Here is a 23,721-nt window from a genome sequence, read left to right on the forward strand (position 1 = left end):
AGCTACAAAAGCCCGAATCTTAAATCCAGATACAATACCACAATGTCTCATGACTGGGTGACACTTGTATGGAAAAAGATAGAAATAGGTTAACTCCAATAGGGAAAAGTGGTCAGGAAAGGTTTAACATATGAAATAGTGTATCAGTGAGCACCAAGAGGCAAAACCTGGGGGCGGGACCTCACCCTGAAGTGGTCAGCACACCTCTACCTCACACCACATGTAGAAATTAACTCATAATGGATCAAAGATCTAAATTTAAGAGCTAAAATATAAAACTCTTAGAAAACATAGGGATATTCATGACTTTGGATAAGACACCAAAAGCACAACGAAAAACAAACAGATAAATTAGACATCAAAATTTACAACTTTTGCTAAGTGAAATAAGCCAGTCTATGAAAGAAAAATACCACATGATCTCACTCATCTATGGACAATAAAGAAAATTATAAGCTGTTGAACAAAACGGTAGATACAGAGACAGTAAGCATCAAACAGAAGGTCAAATTACAGCGGGAAGGTTAGGGAGAGGTGGGGGAGATAAGAGATCAACCGAAGGACTTGTATGCAAGCATATAAGCATAACCAATGGACACAAAACTCTGGGGGGCGAGGGCATGTATGGGAGTGGGGTGGGGTGGGGGCAATTGTAAGATATGTATACATATAATTCCTTAATAAAAAAAATTTACATCCCGGATCTGGCTGAGGCCGTGGGCCCCTGGATCCGGGTGAGGCCACGCGACCCTGGGTCTGGGAGAGGCCACGCGCCCCTGGGTCCGGGTGAGGCCAAGTGCCCCTGGGTCCGGGGGAAGCTAGATCCCGGGTCCGGGCGAGGCCGTGTGCCCCTGGATCCGGGTGAGGCTGGGTCCCAGGCCCGGGAGAGGCCACGCACCCCTGGGTCCGGGTGAGGCCATGCGCCCCTGGGTCCAGGTGAAGCTGAATCCTGGGTCTGGGCGAGGCCGTGTGCCCCTGGATCCGGGTGAGGCTGGGTCCCGGGTCCGGGTGAGACCGTGGGCCCCTGGATCCGGGTGAGCCTGGGTCCCGGGTCCGGGTGAGGCCGTGGGCCCCTGGATCCGGGTGAGCCTGGCCCCGGGTCCGGGTGAGGCCGTGGGCCCCTGGATCCGGGTGAGTCTGGGTCCCGGGTCTGGGTGAGGCCATGGGCCCCTGGATCCGGGTGAGCCTGGGTCCCGGGTCCGGGTGAGGCCGTGGGCCCCTGGATCCGGGTGAGCCTGGGTCCCGGGTCCGGGTGAGGCCGTGGGCCCCTGGATCCGGGTGAGGCCACGCGACCCTGGGTCTGGGAGAGGCCACGCGCCCCTGGGTCCGGGTGAGGCCACGTGCCCCTGGGTCCGGGGGAAGCTAGATCCCGGGTTCAGGCGAGGCCGTGTGCCCCTGGATCCGGGTGAGGCTGGGTCCCAGGCCCGGGAGAGGCCACGCCCCCCTGGGTCCGGGTGAGGCCATGCGCCCCTGGGTCCAGGTAAAGCTGAATCCTGGGTCTGGGCGAGGCCGTGTGCCCCTGGATCTGGGTGAGGCTGGGTCCCGGGTCCGGGTGAGGCCGTGGGCCCCTGGATCCGGGTGAGCCTGGTCCCGGTCCGGGTGAGGCCGTGGGCCCCTGGATCCGGGTGAGCCTGGGTCCCGGGTCCAGGTGAGGCCGTGGGCCCCTGGATCCGGGTGAGCCTGGTCCCGGTCCGGGTGAGGCCGTGGGCCCCTGGATCCGGGTGAGCCTGGGTCCCGGGTCCGGGTGAGGCCGTGGGCCCCTGGATCGGGTGAGCCTGGGCCCCGGGTCCGGGTGAGGCCGTGGGCCCCTGGATCCGGGTGAGGCCACGCTACCCTGGGTCTGGGAGAGGCCACGCGCCCCTGAGTCCGGGTGAGGCCAAGTGCCCCTGGGTCCGGGGGAAGCTAGATCCCGGGTCCGGGCGAGGCCGTGTGCCCCTGGATCCGGGTAAGGCTGGGTCCCGGGTCCGGGTGAGGCCGTGGGCCCCTGGATCCGGGTGAAGCCGTGCCCCTGGGTCCGGCTGAGACCAAACCAGAGGGAGTCGGACCTGCATTACCACCATTTGTCCACCATCCAGAGCTGAGGGGTCAGTGCCGACATGTACTCATAAGGAACTGGTGGACATTGATATTGGGTCTCAAAAGAACTGTTGGTCCAGAAAGAAACTCACTACAGACATTCATTTGCCTGTCAGCATAACTATTATTGCTCGTCGCACATTCAATTCTTATAAGTATATCTCTAGTGACACATGATTTCGCTCATCTAGGGGAAATGATGAACAACATAGACTGATGAACAAGAACAGAACCTGAAACAAGGAGGCATCGATCGGACTATCGGGCCTTAGAGGGAGGATAGGGGAGGGTGGGGGGAGGGGGGAGAGATCAACCAAAGGTCTTGTGTGCATGCATATGAGCCTAACCAATGGTTAAGTTCAACAGGGGGTTGGGGCATCCATGGGGAGGGGTGTGGGATGGGAATGGGGGGATGAGGACAAATATGTGACACCTTAATCAATAAAGAAATTTAAAAAATAAATAAATAATAAATAAATAAATTTACAACTTTTGTGCTCCAAAGGACACAAGTAAGACATCAAGAAAGTGAAAAGACAACCCACAGAATGAAAGAAAAATTTTTCAAATCATATATCGAATAAGAGGCTTGTATATAAAATATATAAAGAAGTTGAACACTATAACTCAATAACAAGTAAACATACAATTTTAAATGGGCAATGGATCTAAAGAGGCATTTCTCTAAATAAGATATAGAAATGCCAATGATCACATGAAAAGATGCTCAACATTAGTCATCAGAAAAATGCAAATCAAAACCACATTGAGATACTACCTCACACATACTGGATGGCTATAATCAAAATAACAAGTGTTAGTGAGGATATAGAGAAATTGAAACTTTCCTACAGAAAGTTTAGAATTGTAAAATGGTGCAATTGCTTTGGAAAACAGTCTGACAGTTCCTCAAAAGGTTATACATATAGTTATACAATCCAGAAATCTCACTCCTAGGTATATACCCAAGAGAAATGAAAACATACATCCACACAAAAACTTGTACATGAGCTTTCACAGCAGTATTATTCATAATTGTCAAAAGCCAAATGTGGTCTATCCATATAATCAAATCTTATGGAGCATTAAAAAGGAATGAAATACTAAGACATATGATAACATAATAAACCTTAAAAAGATTATGCTAAGTGAAAGAAGCCAGTCACCAAAACCCACATATTGTATGATTCCAAAATGGGCAAATCTATAAAGACAGAAAGTAAGTTAGCAATTGCCTAAGGTTGGGGGAGAGGGGAAGGAGAAAATGGGGATATTACACAGGATTTGAGGGGGTGATAAAAATGTTCTAAAATTGATTGTTAGATGCATGACCATGAATATACTAAAATCCATTAAATTGTGCACTTTAAATGTGTGAATTGTATGGCATATAAATTATATCTTGTTAAAACTGGTACCAAAAAGGAGAAAGAAATCAATGTGCTAAGATGGTTATTACAAATTCTAAAGGCATAGTGGCAGACCACACACACACACACACACACACACACACACACACACACACACACAAACACACACACACACACAAAAAAAGATGAGGACAGAGAACTGTTTGCAATGGTGAAATGAGAGATTAGAATTGTCAAGATGACCTAGATCTCCTTTTCAGATCTGGTCAGGATGTGCTATCCCAAAAAAGACTACATCCCCTCTTGCTAGCTGGATGGTCAGGACCCAAAGAGCCATTAGTGCTCCAGAAGCAGCTGCTGGTCTGACAGAACAGAGCTATGAAGGAGGAAGACTGGGGGGTTACTATGCCAAAAGTCCATTCTCCACTATGAAAGTAAAAAGAATAGGAAACTCATGAACTGTGTGATTCATAAATGGCAAAGAACATGTGTGCTTGAACTAAAATAACTTAAAATTGAGAGAGGGGAATGTGAAAACAATGCAGAAATAACCCTAGACCCCTGGAACATCGTGTAACATTTCCTTAGCTAAATCCCTGTATGGTGAGATGCTTTACCCAGGTTTTCATCAAAATAAAGTATGCCTCTCTTCAGTTCCCATTAAACTCACACAGATCAATAAAGTATCCAGGCCCTTCTGTCAGCCTCACCCATTCCACTCTAGTTTTTAAAATGAGCCATTTAAATACAAAGATTATTCACTTAAATTTCAGTAAAGCACTAGTGTGAAACAGTCAGTCTATACGTAATAACAATCACCAAAGTGGGTTCTGTAGTCAAACACATGTGGGAAACCCTCACTTAGACAAATTTTTTGCAGGACTTCTCAGAGCCCGTATGCATTATGAATTTCAGAGTGGGGCACAGCAGTTTTATATCTCATTTTTCAAACTTATTTGAGTTCCGAGCTCTTTTTTCCCCACGGAGCATCTTGAGAAAATGTTCACTGGAAAATGCTAAAATATACAAGAGGAGAGGAAGCAGGACTGTTGGAGGATATTAAATCCAAGTAGATGCATTTAGGGAAAGATGCAAAAACGTGGTAACTTGCAAAAGAAGTAATAAGAACATAGCATGATGAGTTTCTTAAGTTATTTAAGAAATAAATTTTAAATACTAGTAATGAAAGGTGAGGGGGGAGTCTATGTACATATCTATTCCCTGAGCTCTCCCTTTTAGCAGTGACTAGAGTTGGCTACACCTGGCAAAATAAGGTCTAATGAAAGACCTGGAATTTCTTTTTCTTTTTTTCAGTTTTATTGAGATACTAGTGGCCCGGTGCACGAAATTCATACAGGGGCGAGGGGTGTTCCTCAGCCCAGCCTGCACCCTCTCCAATCTGGGACCCCTCGAACAATGTCCTACTGCTGGTTTACAGGGATCAGGCCTAAACTGGCAGTCGGACATCCCTCTCACAATCCGGGACTGCTGGCTCCAGCCACTCACCTGCCTGCCTGCCTGCCTGCCTGATTGCCCCTAACCACTCTGCCTGCTGGCCTGCTTGCCCCCAACTGCCCCCTGCCACTGGCCTGCTCGCCCCCAAATGCCCCCCTGCCAGCCTGCTCACCCCCAACTGCCCCCACTGCTGGCCTGCTCATCCCCACCTTCCCTCCCCACTGGCCTGCTCACCCCCAACTGGACCCCCTGCTGGTCTGCTTACCCCCAACAGCCCCTGCCGTCCCATCCTGGCCTGATCACCCCCCCAGCGACCCAAGGTCCAAAGCCCCTCCTTTTTTTCTTTTTCTTTTTTTTTTTTTTCAGCGCCTCCTTGAGCGGAGGCCAGGGCCAGCCAGGAAGCTTGGCTTCCTCCATCGCCGGGGGCAACCCAAGCCTCCTGCTTGCTCCAGCTCCGTGGCCACCACCATTTTTGTTGGGATTTATTTATCTTCTATAATTGAAACTTTGTAGCCTTGAGCAGAGGCCAGGGCCAGCGGGAAGTTTGGCTTCCTCCATTGCCGGGGCAACCCAAGCCTCCTGCTTGCTCCAGCTCCGTGGCCGGCCGCCATCTTGGTTGGGTTAATTTGCATACTCGCTCTTGATTGGCTGGTGGGCGTGGCTTGGCATAGCAGAGTGATGGTTAATTTGCGTGTTTCTCTCTTATTAGTGTAGATAATTGACATATAACACTGTATAAGTTTAAGATATACAATGTAATGATATAATATACATTTATATTCTAAAATGATTACCACAGTTAGGTTGTTAATACATATATACCTCACACAACACCTATTTTTTATGGTCAGAAGACTTAAGATCTACTCTCTATGCAACTTTCAAGCATACAGCACAGTATTGCTAACTATAGTCACCATGTTGTACATTAGATCCCCAGAACTTATTCATTTTATAACTGGAAGTTTTTACCTGTTGACAACATCTCTCCATTTCCCACCCTCAGCCCTCCCAGGACCCTGGAAAACACCAATCTACTCTCTGTCTCTATGAGTTCAGCTTGTTTAGATTCCACATACAACTGAGGTCATACAGTATTTGTCTTTCTCTGTCTGACTTATTTCATTAGCATAATGCCCTCAAGGTTCATCCATGTTGTTACAAATGGCAGTTTCCTTCTTTTTTTTTCCTTCAGATATATAACCAGAAGTAGGATTGCTAGATCATATGATAGTTAAATTTTTAATTAAAAAATATATATATATATATACACACATGTATATATGTATATATATATTATTGATTTCAGAGAGGAAGGGAGAGGAAGAGAAAGATAGAAATATCAATGATGAGAGAATCATTAATTGGCTGCCTCCTGTACATCCCCAATGGGGATTGGGCCCACAACCCTGGCACGTGCCCTTGACTGGAATCAAACCTGGGACCCTTCAGTCCTCAGGTCGACGTTCTATCCACTATGCCAAACCAGCCAGGGCTAAATTTTTAATTTTTTGAGGAACCAATACTGTTTTCATTAGTAGCTGTACAATTTACATTCTTAACAACAGTGCACAAGGGTTCTCTTTCTCCACATCCTTGCCATAACTTATTTCCTTATTTTTTTTTATAATAGCCATTCTAATAGATATAAAATGCTATCTCATTACAGTTTTGATTTGCATTTCTCTGCTAATTAGTGATATTGAGCCCCTTTTCATGTATCTGTTGGCCAGCTGGATGTCTTCTTTAAACAAATGTCTATTCATGTCCTTTGACTAGTTTATAATAGAATATTTTGTTTTTTTGCTATTGAATTGTATGAGTTCCATATATATTTTGGATATTAGTCAAATATATGATCTCCCAATATTTTCTCCCATTCTGTAGTTTGCCTTTTCATTTGTTATAGTTTCCTTTGCTATGCAGAAGCTTTTCATTTTGATGTAGTGCCACTTGTCTATTTTGCTTTTGTTGCTTATGCTTCTGGTGAAAAAAATGTCAGTGCCAAAACTAATGACAAGGAGCTTCTTCCCTGTTTCTCTCTAGGAGTTGTATGGTATCAGGTCTTAACACTTAAGTATTTAATCCATTTTGAGTTAATTTTTGTGAGTGGGGTCCAATATCAATCATTTTCATGTCCAGTTTTCCTAACACCATTTATTGAAGAGACTACCCATTGAGTAGTCTTAGCTCCTTTGTCAAAAATTAGTTGACCATTTATACCTGGGTTTATTTCTGGGCTCTCAATTCCATTCCATTGATCTATGTGTCTCTACCATACTGTTCTGATTACTGCAGCATTGCAATACAGTTTAAAATCAGGAAGTGCGATGTCTCTAGCTTTGCTCTTCTTTTACAAGACTGCTTTGGCTATTCAGGGTCTTTTGTGGTTCCATACAAGTTTTAGGATTATTTTTTCTATTTCTGTGAAAAATGCCATTGGAATTTTGATAGAGATTACACTGAATCTATAGATGGTTTTGGGTCAAGGCATTATAACAATACTAATTCTTCCAATACATGAACACATAATATATTTCCATTTATGTGTCTTCCTCAATCTCTTTTATCAGTGTCTTATAGTTTTCAGTATACAGATCACTTACTTCCTTGGTAAAATTTATTCCTAAGTATTTTATTGGGGGTTTTTATGTTATTGTAAATAGGATTGTTTTCTTTCTTTCTTAGTTTGTTGTGAGTGTATAGAAATACAATTGACTTTGTATGTTGATTTTATATCCTGCAACTTTACCAAATTTATTTATTAGTTCTAACACTTTTTGGTGGAGTCTTTGGGTTTTTCTATATTCAGACATGTCATCTGCAAACAGAGACAATTTTATTACTTTGGTTTTTATTTCTTTTTCTTGCCTAATTGCTCTGTCTAGCACTTCTAGTACTATGTTCAATAGGATGGTGAGAGTGGTTACCCCTATCTTGTTCTTGACCTCAAAGGAAAAGCTTTCAACCATCCTATATAATAAAATCCTAATATGCAAATCAACCAAACAGCGTAACGACCAACGGAACGACTGGTTGCTATGACACGCACTAACCACCAGGGGGCCAGACACTCAATGTAGAAGCCGCCCCCTGGTGGTCAGTGCACTCCTACAGGGGGAGCGCCACTCAGCCAGAAGCCAGGATCATGGCTAGCGAGTGCAGCGGCATTGGCTGGAGCCTCTTCCACCTCCATGGCAGCACTAAGGAGCAGCAAGCCGAGCAGTAAGGAACAGTCAGCAGGCAGGCAGTAAGGAGCGAGGGGTCCTGGACTGCAAGAGGGATCCCAGACTGTGAGAGGGTTGTCCTACTGCTGGCTTAGGCCCGATCCCCGTGGGGAGCAGGCATAAGACGGCAGGCAGACATCCCCAAGGGGTCCCAGACTGCGAGAAGGCACTCCCCACACCCAGTGCATGAATTTCGTGCACCAGGCCTATAGTTGAGTATAATGTTAGCTATGGGTTTGTCATATATGGCTTTTATTATATTAAGGGATGTTCCTTCTATACCCAATTTGTTGGGATTTTTTATCATGAACAAGCATTGAGACATTTTTCTGCATCTATTGAGAGAATCATATGATCTTTCTATTAATTTGGTTTCTCACATTTACTGACTTACATATCTTGAACCATCCTGTATCCTAAGGATAAACCCCACTTGATAATGCTATATTATCTTTTTAATGTGCTGTTGAAATCAGTTTGCTAGTAATTTTTTTTTATTCCTCACCTAAGGATTTTTTTTTCCCCATTGATTTTTTAGAGTGTGGAACGGAGGGAGGGAGGAAGAGAGAGAAACATTGATGTGAGAGAGACACATTGATTTGTTGCCTCCCGCATGCACCCCAACTGGGGCCAGGGATCAAACCTGCAATCGGGCGCCTGGGCTGAGGCTCTAACCACTTAGAACACCAACCAGGGCCAGTTTGCTAGTATTTTGTTGAGAATTTTTGCATCACTATTCATCGGAGATATTGACATGTACTTTTATTTTCTTGTAGTATCCTTATCTGGCTTTGGTATCAGGATAATTTTGGTCTTGTTAAAAGAAATTTAAGAATGTTCCCTCCTCTTCAAGTTTTTGGAAAAGTTTGAGAAGGATTGGCATTAATACTTCTTTGACTGGTAGAATGCACCAGTGATATCATCTGGTCATGGGCTTTTCTTTGTTGGGAGATTTTTGATTACTGATTCAATCTCCTTAATCATGACTGGTCTGTTCAGACTTTCTATTTCTTTTTTATTCAGTCTTAAAAGGTAGTATGTTTCAAACATTTATCCATTTATTCTAGGTTATCCAATTTATTGGCATATAATTGTTCATTGTGGCCTCTTATGATCAAGTGTATTTTTGTAGTATCAGTTGTAATGTCTCTTATTTATAACTAGAGGTCCAGTACACAAATTCGTACATGGGTGGGGTCTCTCGGCCTGGCCAGGGATCGGGGCCAATCAGGGCCGATCAGCGCTGGCCGGCCGGGGGGAGGAATCATGGGAGGTTGGCCAGCCGCGGGAGGTTGACTGTGGGAGCACACTGACCACCAGGGGCAGCTCCTGCATTGAGCATCTGCCCCCTGGTGGTCAGTGTGCATCATAGCAACCGGTCAACCGGTCGTTCGGTCGCTTAGGCTTTTATATATATAGATTTTGAGTCCTCTTTCTATTGTCTTGGTTAGTTTAGCTGGGTTTGTGAATTTTGTTGATCTTTTTTAACCCTTTGCACTCACTTGCTTTTTTCTCGATTCCTTTATTCTAATGCTAACTGTGTCGAGTCACACTTGACATCTGAGTGCAAAAGGTTAAAAACCAACTCAGTTTTATTGATTTTTTTTCTATTATCTTTCTAGTCTCTATTTCATTTAGCTCTGCTCTATCTTTATTATTTCCTTTCTTCTGCTAACTTTAGGCTTAGTTTTTTCTTCTTTTTCTAATTCCATAGGATGTAAAGTTAGGTTGTTTATTTGGAAACCTGGAGTCTTAAATTAGCCAACTCTAGGGAACTACATGAAGAACTTCAACAGAGTCTAGGGAACACAACACAAATTCTTCAGTGACAAGAGAACCATACACATAGGCACAAACATCAGCATTGCCTACTGCCAAAGACAAATATGAACAGAGCTTCCAGGAAATTAGGCAGGAGTCCTAATAAAAATTGAGCAATAGGGCATAAGATAAATTTAATTCAACTTGGTTTTTATGCCAAAGACTGGACCCTGCAAAAAGGAAAAATGAGGAAATAAATATAGAATCAGATAGAACTTTTTTCAAAAGTAGTTCAACCCCTTACTCAACAAACATATCTTCAGCTATATATGCTTATGCTCATGACACTTTCTCTGCTTGGAAGACTTTTTCCTATCCATTTATCATTCTTTAACTCTTACTTGTCCTTCAAAATTTACCTCAAGCATCATCCCTTTCAAGAAGTGTTCTCCAAATTTGCAGTTTGGCATACTTGCTTCCTTAGCACCTTCACAAAACACCTATTTGTACTACAGAATATAATTTTCATTGACCTATATATTTATTTAACTTTTTACCCCACTCACCCATCCCAGAGTCTAGCTACTGCCTCAGTTCCTACGAAGTACTAGGTGCTAGACATCAAAACAATTCAGAAGTTGCCCCTGCCTCAGGAAACTCATGAGCTACATAGAAAAGAGGAAATAAACAATTACAGCTCACAACAGGATGAATAATGGCATGGGCAAAAAAAAAGCTTCTGAGTTCTCTAGAAAGGAAGAGATTGTGTGCACAAGCTTTGTACAGAAAAGCATGTTCAGTGTCCTGAACCTGTCTTGCAACAAGCTCATCAAACATGCACACTGGCTTTACAAATAGCCTGCACATCCATCACCATTTAGCTAAGTGAGGATGAGTGCATTTGCATTTCATTTATTTCTTTATGGAGTTAAATTGCATTTTAGAAGCTAGGTCTTTTTCCATTCATGTGGCTGTCTAACAAGCTAAGTTCAGACCAAAGAATGAGAGGGAGGCCAAAAGAAAATGCATGGCATCCACAATCTTTAATCTGCAATTGTGTGTAGGTGTTGTAATCATTCTATTATTGGACTTCAAGCAGCTGGTTCAGTTGGAAACCAAGTCCATGAACAGAACTTCTGTAACCATACAGGATTTCTCCCCTGTGATTAAGTACTAAAATGATAGGTGTTAAACACAAAGGAAAGAGAGAGATTTCTGAAAGACATCTATCTCAATCAGAGTTTGAAAGGGGAAGCCACGTGACTGAGAGTGGGTGGGGAAGAGTCAGAATTCACTAGGAGGTAGTGTCCTGACTTAATAGAACCTGATAACGCTCACCAGGCAAGTTGCTTCCAAAAGGGCACAGGCAAAATAGGAAATGTACCTCCTCAGTTCATTCATAACCTTGAACGCCTTCCCCATGTGGGCAGGATTGACAGTGATAGTCCTCTGGTTCTTCTCATCATCCCCAGCCTGTATCGGGGACTGGGAGCTCAGCTTGGTGCTGTGAACAGGAAGGGAGTGGGAGGGAGGAAAAAGAGGATCACATGTTGATAAACCCATTCACCCAACTGTACAAGTGCATGCATTTGCCCACCCACCAGGGGCATCCCTGTCAGCCTGTTCTCTTAACCACAAACCCAACAGGGAAGGAATGCATTGGGTCAGGCATTTCTGCAAAATCTCCCAATACAAAGTGCATTCCTCTGGTGGAAGATGGGTCCTATCTCAGCTTATTCCACCAAGCACTTTTGTGACTTTGTAGGAGTGCTTAACTTCCATCTCTCCAGATGGGGAAAGTGAGGGGAAACTAAGCACTATACCATTCAATTCATAGGGATGTTTGTTCATTCAACAAACATCTAATGGAGCCTACTGTGTGCCAGGCACTGTATTGAAATTTAAGGGAAACACAACAATAAACAAGGAACAGATCCTGCTCTCACAAAATTTTGAGTTCAGTGGAGGAGAAAGCCAAGTAAACATTTAACCATTGTATCTTAAGTACTATAATTCAACTAGAGGCCGGGTGCATGAAATTCATGCACTTGTGGGGAGGGGGGTCCCTCAGCCCAGCCTGCACCCTCTTGAAGTCTGGGAGCCCTCAGGGGATGTCCAACTGACAGACATCCTTAGCGTTGCTACGGAGGCAGGAGAGGCTCCCGCCATCGCCATTGCGCTTGCCAGCAATGAGCCCCCAGTTCAGGGCTTCTGGCTGAGCGGCATTCCCCCTGCCAGTGGGAGCGCACTGACCACCAGGAGGCAGCTCCTGCGTTGAGCATCTGCCCCCTGGTGGTCAGTGTGCGTCATAGCAACCAGTCGTTCCGCCATTTGGTCAATTTGCATATTAGCCTTTTATTATATGGGGTAAGAGTTACAGAAACACACAATTGGGGGAAAGGAGACATATGTAATACTTTAAACAATAATTAAAAAAAAGGTTAGAGAAACACAAAGGATAGGCAACTATCCCAATGCTGGTATGATGAGGGGAAAACTTCCTAGAAGCTGAGCAAGAGCATACATTAACCTGGTAAAAAAGAAAGATGGAAAGTATTCAGACAGAGGGCAGTATGCACAGAGACCTGGAGAAAAATTCAAGTGTGTTCAGTAAAACTAGAGGAGAGTATCAAGAAAAAAAGGCTATTAGACTGAACAATATGGTGTAATATAAGCAAAGCTGAAGAGTTTGGATTTCATTCTGAAACCATGAGAAGCCATCAAAAGGTTTTAAGCAGAGAAGTGGGGCAGGAAGCAGATGAACACATTTGTGCTTCAGAAAGATCACATTGACTACAGTATAGAGAATGGTGACACACGTGAAAGTTTTTGGGAAACCATAATCCCAAACAAAGACAAGAGATTGTAATTTGTTATGAAAAGAAAGGCTGTCTATGTGAGCTAAATGAGCAGGTGGTTCTAGCAAGTCACTCATAATCTCAAAACCTCCTGTCCCAAAGACAAAACACTTAAATCCTTGTGAAATCCCACCCAGAATCCCAACTACTCCTAAGCAACATGTCTAAACTTTATGGGGGCTGAGAAAGAACCAAAAGAATGAGTAAGGAAAGCACTCTCTCCCTAGACTAATGAAACTACTTAGCTCCATGGTCAAGTCTGGAACCTTGGAGTTACCTCGGTTTGGACAAGGCTAAGCTTTGCTTTGCTAGTAGGAAAACAGAACCTTCTCCACTTGAGTAGATTTAGGGACCCACAGTTTACTCCAACTCTAGGACAACAACAGTACTTTCTTTTGCCTTTCCCTTTGCCTCTGTCCATGCTACTACCCAGCTCTGAAAACTCTTGAGAAAGGGAATGCTGAATGTTAAGAGAATGTTCCAGAGACCTGAGAGTCTATAGATCTCACACTGGGATTTGTTAACATTCAAATACAATCAAACATGCCCCAGACCCTTAGCTCCTCTGACTCCTCCTTTGGCTTCTTTCCCTACCTTCAGTTCAGCATGTAAATGTAAGCCACAGGCATCTGAACTGTGGGACTGTTTGGATTCTGAGTGCAAAGAAATTAACTGAGCTGAGCACAGGACAATAAATATAAAGAGATGCACAAAGGCAGATGATTAGAGTCATGTGTTTAAGGAGATAAAGAAAATCTCTAAACTGAAAATGTGATCAGGAAGAGGGAGTACCCAGTAAAGATGAAAAACTTCATGTAAGAAAACCCACAAGCATAGTTTATTGTTAGTGTCCTTCCTTCCCTACTCCAAGGCCAGAAAGATAGTTTTTATTTTCTACTAACATTTTTACTTTTGATATTTAATACCTTATATTATCTGATGTTGATTTTTGTGGCATGATGTGAAAAAGGGATCTAATTTTTCCCATAAGTTCCACTTATTGATTACTTCTTATTTTTCCCACTCGCCTGTCATTGTCATGCCACCTTAGTTCCATATCAAAGTTCTAAACATACAGGGAACTATTTCTTGACACTATCCTATTCCGTTGGTCAGTTTACCTACCTCTGTACCCGTAATACATTATTTCTGTAGCTCCATAATAAGGCCTGATATCTGATAGAGCAAGTCCCCAATCCTATTATTATGTTTCAGATGTGTTTTGATCATTCCAGTCTCTTTACTCGTTCATACAAATTTTAGTATCAGTTTGTCAAGTTCTATGAAAGACTCTGATGGGATTTTGATAGAAACTGCTTTGAATTTATAGATCAATTTGAATAGAACTGACATCTTTCTGATATTGTATCTTCCAATCAATGAACATGAAATATCTCTCCATTTATTTAGGTCCTCTTTAATGTCATTCAAACTTTTATATTTTTCTGCATGTGGAACCTTATATCATTATATTTATTCACTTTATGATTTTTGTTGCTATTTTATAATGGAAATTGTGTCATTTTAAATTATATTTTCTGATTATTATGGTTTATAAAATGCAACTGATTTTTGCAAATTGATCTTATATCTAGCCACCTTACCAACTGTTTCTATTATTTCTAACTATTGGTCTGAAGATTTAATTAGGTGATCTATATTAACAACCTCATTGCCTGCATATACTACAAGAGTTTTTTTTCCTCTTTTCCAATTCTGAGGACTTTAGTTTCTTTTTGCAAGAAATTCTCCACTGGCTAGGATGGTCACATAATGTTGAACAGAAAGTGTGCTAATGAATATTTTTCTCATCCTCCTGATGTTAAAGATGCTTCTAATGTTTCCCTATTGTGTATGTTTGCTGTAGGATTTTTGTAGATACCCTTTCTTAATCAAATTAAGAAAATTTCCATGTATATTACTGTTCTTTAATCATAAAGTATACTGGATTTTATCAAATGTTTTTGTAAATCTAATGAGATGATTATACGGATTTTTCCTTTTATTCTTTTAATGTGGTAAATAATATTAATATATTTTCTAATACTAAACCATACTTGCATTCCTGGGATAAATTTAAAAACTATAAAACACTGCACAAGTATTCATTATAATTTTCAAATTGTAGAGAGACTTAAAAGCCAGGAAGAGAAATTATCATTTGGTATCGATCAGGGAACCATTGAAGGTTTTTAACAGGAACTAATAAAAGCCCAGTGGACAAACATTTTAGTTCTATTTCACATACATGGAGTGGGTGTAGACCAAATAGAGACAAGGATGGCTCGCTCTTCCTTGTTCTGTTGCTCTTTACACTTTCCAGCCTTCCAGAATGGCCTAATAATGATATATCCCTGTTAAAAATAATGTGTTTACCAAAGTTCTCAAACATAGATTGTCTATTATCAGAGGACTTAATTTCAACAAAATGCAATTCACACTGAAGCTTCCCTAAAAGAACAACTTGATGATTACAGGGCTGGCTAAGGAAATGACATCTGGTTTCCCCATTCTACCCTTGATGCCAAAGCAAGTCTTGACATCAGAAGGAACCAAATCATCCCTTGGTCTCTATCATCCCTTGCTCCCCTTGGGTGTGAAGACACAGGAAGTCTAGAGTGGTATCTCTCGTTTCTGGAAAATACAAGCTTCTTGGCAACTCACTGGTCTTCCAGAGAGTAGGAAGTTAAGTAACTTCTTAAGTAAAGAGATGATCTAAGGACTCAGAGGAGTTAAAAAATCTTGTACAAGATCACAGATAATAAGTGGCAGAGATGGGATCTGAGCTCAGGTGTCCTTGACTTGAATCAGCCCAAGTTATTTCCACCACAACCCACGCCCTCCAGCAATATAGTACATAAATATATGCACACGCGTGCGTGCATGCACACGCGCGCACACACACACACACACACACACACACACGTGCCTCAGCCTAGGATCACATGCTCAGAGTTGCTAGATCCCACCACTCCCTCCCTTATACCTTTCTCCCTCCATTCATACCAGATCTTAACTAATTAATCCCCAACACATAGCCCAATTCCACTTTCTCAAGGCCCAATCTCCAGCATGCTCAGTTCTTGATACCAGACAAGACTGGTGGATTCCCCCTCTCCACCAGTGAAACACAACCATACTGCAGTATATTCTCCTCTCTTGCCCATACTTTTCACCCTATCCAGACCCAGCCAAAATCACACACACTTCTTTGGGCAAACTCCTTCTACTCCTTACCTTCTCTCAAGCCTCTTCTTCTTTCTGTGTTTTCTATCACCAAGGCATAACCAACAACCCACTCACCTACCCAAGGCAGAAACTGGGATGACATCCTTGATATCTCCTCTCTCTCTCTCTCTCTCTCGCACACCCCTCACATACAGCCATAGTCCTATCAAATCTATGTCCTTTAATATCTTTCCACGCCACTCCCTTCTCACAGTCATTGTTACTACAACCTCAGTCTAAGCCATCATGATCTCTTGTTTTATTACTATGATAACCTCCTCCCAGACTCCAGAGTGATATTCACAGAATGTCAGTGTAAGCATGGCATGTTCTATCTAGAACAATTCTCAGAGACCTAGCCTGGCCCTTCATAATCCATCATTTCCCTGAAGACTTCTTGTTACTGTAGTACTAAAATACTTGCAACTGCCTAAATACTAGTATACCAGGCTCTTTTGCCCTATCCCCCTTCTCCCCAATGTCTAGCTCATTCCTTTCAGCCCTTCAAGCCTCTTGCTGGGATCTTCCTATCATCCTCCACTACCCACTAGATTGATTTCCCTTCCTATCTGTTCCCTTGGTACTCTGTGCCTCCCTCTATATAATAATGTAATTACCTCTTACTTCTCTATCTCCCCCGCACAGTATGTGCTGGAAATGTTTAACAGATGGTTTCAAGGAAGGGAGCCCTGGTTTTTAACATTTGCCAATTTCCATGGTGTAAATACTCCCACCACAGCATATTTCAATCTACCAACACAATGTCACTGAGTATATGGAGGTGGGAAGAAATGTGCAGCAAGCACATCATTATATCACCATATAGTATTTCCACTATACACATATAAGAGACATAGTCTAGGACAATGGTCGCCAATCTTTCGGACCTCATGGACCACCAGTGGTCCGCGGACCACTGGTTGGCGACCGCTGGTCTAGGAGACATAGATCATAGTAAAATAAATGGGAAGTGATGAGTTTTGAGTGTTTATTACACTTGTTTCTAATATAATTAAGTTACATAATTTAATTTTTAATGAGAGTTGTATTTAAAAATTGACTCATAAAATTCCTAAAAATAAGCAGCTCTTGCAAGTGGATGATTGTTGGCTCAAGCACAACCCTGCTCACCCAACTTTAAGCTCCATGAAAAACAGGATGGTGTCTTATTTCCCTCTCTATTCTTAGCCTCTGGCACATGACAGGTGCTCAATAAATGATTATTTGAGTAAATGAAGGAATGGGTAAGTAAATGAGGTATAACTACCAACTATTCCATCTTTCTTCACTTCCCCTTATAAAAATAATTATGGCTTTATCCCTCTAACTTCCCCATGGGGGATTTGAGGAATTATTTCTTAGCTGTCTAGTTCCCTGCATTGGTGATACAGAATCAGGAGGATGGGGGGCAGAGAAAGCCAGCATCAACTAGAAAAAGGGAAGCAGCAAGAATGGTTGCTATTGCTGCTTACTGCATTCATTCTTAGGCTCTTTCCATCGCTGAGGAAAATTCAGGCAATGAATGGAAAGGAAAAGACACTGGATAGCATGTCAGCAAAGTAGGAAACAGGAAAGCCTCTGAGCAGGCTGACTGTGCAGAGGTACTTGGGGGATCTGTCAGATGAGGAGCTCCGGAGCAAGCAGGGTGTGAAAGAGGAGGAGAGGAAAGGGTAGCCTTAGAAATGCTGCTGAGGCTAGGAACTACATAGCCTGTAAAAGGCTTCAAGAGGTGCAAATAAAGTTTAGGCAGAGTGGGTTGATACTGGGCAACATACACAGAGCCCAGGCACATTATATTCAAGCTACAGATGAGACAGAAAAAAGGCAAAGTCGCTTAAAGAAGGGGGTAAAATAGCCTGGCTGGTGTCACTAGTAGTTGAACCAGGAGGACATGATTCAATTCCCAGTCAGGGTACATGCATGGGTTATGGGCTCAATCTCCAGTAGGGGGCGTGCAGGAAGCAGCCAATCAATGATTTACTCTCATCATTGATGCTTCTTTCTCTTTCCCCTTCTCCCTTCCTCCCTATAAAATCAATAAAAACATGTTTTTTGAAAAAATAAAACTGTGCCAAATCATTAAAATCCCTCATTTAAAAAAAATGTACACTTTAGAAACGGAAACCAAAAAATAAGAATCAGAGAGAGAAAGCCCTTGGTCCCACTCATCCCACACTATCCAGGAAAGAAAATGACTTAATTATCAGACATAGTCATTTGGTTCAGCCTCAGGTCAGATCCCTGTTGTGAAGCTTAAGTGCCATAACTTAGCTCCTAGTTTACTATGCAGCCTTTTGATCAAATTAGCCTCCCCCAGGTTCTCCTTCAGGAAGCAAGAAAAGTGGTGGCAGGCCCTCAGGAACTTCTTGCCCAGTAACTGTTTTCACAGCAAATTAACAAACTGTTGTACGCCAGGTTCTTGTGAGTTCATCAGCTTGACTCTGCTTCTCCAAGTCTGGGCAGCAATAGAATGCTGACAAGATAGGATTTGGGAACCTACAGGGCTCTGGGCAAACTGCAGATCTAGCATGTTTCCCAATGCTAAAGTTCAAGGAATGTCCACTGACTTGGGATAATGTGCACAGCCTATAAGGCCAAGGGGGTTCATTTGTTATGTCCTACTCTCTGAGGTTCTTCACTGTGCGGCCAAACCAGCCCAAATGAAAAAAGACTGGATCCTCTAGGACCTGTGACACAGCGCTACTTCACCCCACGGACTGCGGGAAACTGCAGCACTTACTGGAGTCAATATTATTCATTGTATTGAATTTGGAATTTTCACACAAGGCCATCATAATTCATCAAAGCCAACCAGCAGCTGTTGCCATTCTTATAATCAGGCTTAAGAACAGGTATGTTACTAATCACATTCCTAAGGGTCCAATTCACAGACCACTTCCTTCAAAACCCAGGGGTAAAAATCTCTTAAGTGGGCTGCGTAAAAATGTGAAACACAAGAGAAACGCTTGAATTCAGACGGAATTAGACAAGGAGCAAGAAAGACTAAAAGAAAGCACACCCCTTGTTATGTGGTATTCTGGAAGCCAAACTTCTGTTTGGTTTGAATAGGAAAACTGAGCTTTTCCATGTGTATAGTTTTGATAAAGGCTACAATAGATATTCATAAGTTAAAAAGAAAAGTCCAGGAAAATTGTGCTGAGACTCTAAAAATCCTTATAAATTATAAAAAGTTACAGATACCTAGCTTGAGAACCACTGAACTTATTTAATGGGGGGGGGGGGGGCGTGCGGATCTGAGAACAAAGAATGTTCAAGTTATTTTTTATACAGTTTATTAATGTTCTTTTCAGGCTAACCTAGTTCTAGGGTTCACCTAGCAATTGAAAAAAAAGTAGGTCAGTTCTATAATGGCAAATTTCATCAAATAAAGAACTTGCTTTGGAAAAGCTATCCAACAATGTTTTTGTCTGGATCTGGAATAACAATCTAAAACCTAGCAAGCAAGATCCTAAAAACCCAAACCTGAGTATGGGGAAACTAAGTGGTTTCTGTCACTGATTATTTTTTTGTTTTGTTTTGTTTTTTGGGGGGGGATTTTGCAGTTGAAAACCTTACTTCACCAAAAAGTTTTTCCAAAATGGAAAATTGTATTTCAATTATCATGGATGAAATGCACATCTGCTTCAGGCAACAGTGATGTCCAAAAATTTCTTTAAAAGTTCCTACCCATGACTTCTGAGGCAGGAGAGGACTCAGCTATGTGCTGTGGGAAGAGAGAAAAAGCTAAAGCACTGCTCTCAACACTTGTTCTTCCCTGGATCTTGACTGCATTTTTTACCTGGCATCGAAAAACCCAGCCTTTAGAAAGCATCAGTTCTCTAAGTTGTGTCTTCTCAGAAAATATGATCTATTTATTCCTGGATCAAGGGCAAAGAGATATGCTCCGTCTAGTTCCAAAGCTCCCCAAGGTCCAGGAGCAGGCTCTCCTCAGTAAAGATGAGCTATTCTCCCTCTGAGGACTGTTCACACAAATTCATGGCATAATCTTGGGTGCCTGGGGCCCACCTCAAGCAGGGGCATCCTGATGCTTCTGATGAAGGAAACCACAATTTAAAGAAAAATGGACAACCAACTTCCCCTTTTTATGATGTTTCTTCCAAAAGTTGTGGTTCTCTGCAACTCTTGCAGATATGCCAGAGACTAGGCCTGAAAATATATTTTTAATTATGGCAAAATATATGTAACATGAAATTTACTATTTTAACCATCTTTTACTGTACATTTCAGCAGCATTAAGTGCCGGGAACCAATTCCAGCATGTAATAATTACAAGAGTTTCACCAAAAGGTTGGTGAAGCTTGGGCGACTCAACAAGGGTGAGCCACATATGTAGTTTACCTGTTGAAACTTTCCCCAAACCTGAATAGAATTGTTAACTGCAAGACAGCTCAGGGCATTTTATTGCCTCCTGTTGGCCAAACACCTGAACAGCTGTAGGCTATTCCTCAAACTGACAATGCTTCTGTACCCTTTGATACCTTGCCCTTTGAAGTGGATATCTCTGCCTTGCCTTGGGACAAATTGTGTTGAATAAAAGCACAGGGTCCTTGGTCAAGGAGGGAGTCTTTAGCTCCTTCAGCTGAAGATCCTCTGACCCCCAATGCCTTTCAAACTTATCTTTTGTCTCCGGACTCCTTAATCATCTACGTGCAGCCCCTTTCTCCAGAATGCTGAACCCTCTGTAAGGCTGGGAAAAGAACCCCAGCAATTAAGTACATTTATGTTGTTGCGCAACCATCACCACCATCCATCTCCAGAACATTTTCATTTTCTCAAACTGAAACTCTACCCATTAAACAATAACTCCCCATTCCTCCCTCTCCCCAACCATTAGCAACCACCATTATACTTTCTGTCTCTATTAATTTGACTACTCTAGGTATCTCATATAAGTTAGAAATTTATTTTAATTCATCCATAAGTCTGATTTCCAGAACTGAAATAAAATCCCAATAGCAAGAGCAACTACCATTTTCAATGTCCATCTGCTCTACGCACACACAAATACATACACACACACACACACACACACACACACACACACACACACACACATGCTATCGATGTAGTAACTGAGAGCCTTTTCCTTTGCAAAATAGAAGACAGAATCATCTTCTCTGACAAACCAAGCCACAGCGATTCTTCACACAGAGAGATGGGAAACAGCTTCAGAAGGACATACAGCTGGAGATCTGGCAGGATACAACAAAAATGAGTGTAAATTCACAGGTTCTTCTTAATATTTTGGCCTGAAAGGTGTATTCGGTGGTTCCAAATCTCAGGGTGTCTATAAAAAAGAAGACTGAAGTAGGTCTTGTTGAAACCTAGAAGAAAAAATGCCAACCCCTGTATCTGACTACGAGAAGATAGTTTAGGTAAAAAATCCTGGCCTGATAAGCTCTCCCTAATTTTCTCATGGAAACGGTCCCACATAATCTGCTTTGGATGACAAATATAGGAAGGACCTAAAATAAGCGATGTTAGTGTCATGGGGTTCAGCAGGGCAATAAATGAATACCAATGATAACAGCAACTACCATTTCCTGAGTATTTCCTTTGTGCCAGAAAAACTTAACTAGGTGCTTTCTACATCTTTTCTCATTTGATCTTCACAACAACTCCATGAGGTATAAATACTAGTACTCCTTTTGCACCAAAAAGAAAAATTATTTCTGAAGAAATGTGACAAACTCAAGGTCACACAGTTTATGAAGTAGATTCACTGCAGGATCTCTGTTACTCCAAAGCCCATGCTTTCAATTAATGACCTTTAAAGGTAGAAGTTATTTTCATACCCTTATGGCAAAGAAAGAAAATTGTTCATTAAAAATCTCTTGGCTGAAAATGTTTAATGCTTAAAAACAGCCCCAATTAAGCTTCATCAGGTTAAGTGTGGAACAAGCCCCACATTCAGGATTCCTCCAGTCTCTGGAGGTTTGACATGTGATACTAGGCCAGTCACTCAGCTTCTCTGACCCTGAGTTTCTTAGGGAACTTGTAAAACAAGACCAATTCCCCACTTCTCTCCTACCTCAAAGCATTCCATAGGGTCAATTACCCGTACTGAGATAATAAGGCCGATATCCAAGGATGAACCTATTGGCCAAAAGTTTTAAATCTCCTCTCTAACCAATTTGCTTTTTAATTATCAGAGCTTCCCACAAAAGTTATCAACTAATCATCAAATTATTATCCAGGACCTACTATGCACACAGTCACAGAGCAGTCACTGAGGACTATTCAGAGGTATAGACACCATCCTTGTCCTTGAGGACCTGTCTCCAAATTTGGGGAGTTATAAGATATAAAAAACAAAAGCACAAAAATTCTGGTGGCTGGATCTATTATTCAGTACCCAACTATGAGATACCTAGAGATACTGGAATTCAAAAGAGCATCAGATGGGACCAGAAAAGCTGAGGTTTCCCAGATAGAGTGGAATTTAAAAACTTTTGGGAAAAAGGAAGGGAAAAGTATTCCAGGCAAAAGGAACACCTGAAGGTAAGGACCTGAGTCTGGATGGAATACAGGATGAGCGATCACAAAAGACACCAATAGATCCCTTGGTGGGCATATGGGTGAGCAATAGAAATGGAGACTGGAGCCAGATTTCAGAAGACAAATGTCTGGCATGGTAAGTTGGTCCTGGAGTAGAAACAAAATATAGTGAGCTGAGTGACCTGAAGAATGTTGGAAGATGCTCAGTTTGTATTTCTCGCTACTCTCTGTCTCCAATACGGGAAAAGCATAAGAACATATGCAAAAACCAGGTGTTATAAAGCAAACGACATCAGCCATGCCAGCTGAAAGGCACAGAATACTGAAGCACAGGAGAGTTCCTTGAGGGCACGGACCCATTACATTTCTTAATACAATCCTGGGAACACATTAGGTGCCCAAAAATGCTTGGGAAGCAGTCCTGCAATCTGCTGCTGCTAGTCTCACATGGACCTTTCAGCCCATTATACCATGAGTCAAGAAAATAGGCCTGGTCCAGAACCTCTAATCTCCATTCACATCACCCCCACCCTACTGCTAGATACCATACAATAGAAAGGTGAAGACACTGCCCACCTCGGCCCCAAGTCTAGGAAACAGGTTACATGGAGTCCAACACTATGCTTCTGCTGCAAAGAGCATCCAGGGACAGACTGCACCAGCAGCATACTCTGTCCAAAAAGTCCCAGACTCTTTAAGTCACATCAAGAAACACAGTCCTGCCCTGGCAGATGTGGCTCAGTGATTGGAACACTGGCCATGTACTGAAGGGTCATGGGTTCAATTCCCAGTCAAGGGCATGTACCTGGGTTGGAGGTTCAAATCCCAGCTCTGGTTGGGGCCCGTGCAAGAGGCAACCAATCAATGTATCTCTCTCATATTAATGTTTCTCCCTCCCTCCCTCTTTCTTCCTCCCTCCTTCTTCCTCCTCTCTCTCCCTCCCTTCCACTTTCTCCAAAAATCAATGGGAAAAATATTCTCAGGTGAGGATTAACAAAAAGAAAAAAAGAAAGAAACACAACCCCTGAGTCCTGTTCAGAAAAGAGGACTCCCAGCAATCATGTCAGGCCTGATGAGGTCTAGAGATGTTTAATGACATCACTCTGCACCATGAGGTACAAGAGTTGGGGCAATCTGTGCAAAGGGAGTGTTTATTACAGTACTCTCCAGACAGTGTGGATTTAATTAAACCTGTTATCATTTAACCAGCAGGTTACCATCTGCATC

At 42.4% G+C, this 23,721-nt stretch overlaps 1 protein-coding gene across 5 annotated transcripts in view; it reads right to left on the reverse strand.

The window, feature by feature from the left end:
- KLHL3 (kelch like family member 3) overlaps positions 1-23,721 on the reverse strand; it is a 209,228-nt gene that overhangs the window by 81,286 nt on the left and 104,221 nt on the right. For 4 of the 5 annotated variants that reach the window (XM_079771903.1, XM_079771905.1, XM_079771904.1 and 1 more), the window contains one exon: positions 11,274-11,393. The exons of the other annotated variant lie outside the window; for it this stretch is intronic. In XM_079771903.1, the coding sequence (XP_079628029.1) occupies positions 11,274-11,393 (120 nt within the window). The remainder of the gene's footprint in view (positions 1-11,273; positions 11,394-23,721) is intronic. 5 annotated transcript variants of the gene reach the window in all.

Source organism: Cnephaeus nilssonii, assembly GCF_951640355.1.
Source record: "Cnephaeus nilssonii genome assembly, chromosome: 5".
NCBI classification, from domain to species: domain Eukaryota; kingdom Metazoa; phylum Chordata; class Mammalia; order Chiroptera; family Vespertilionidae; genus Cnephaeus; species Cnephaeus nilssonii.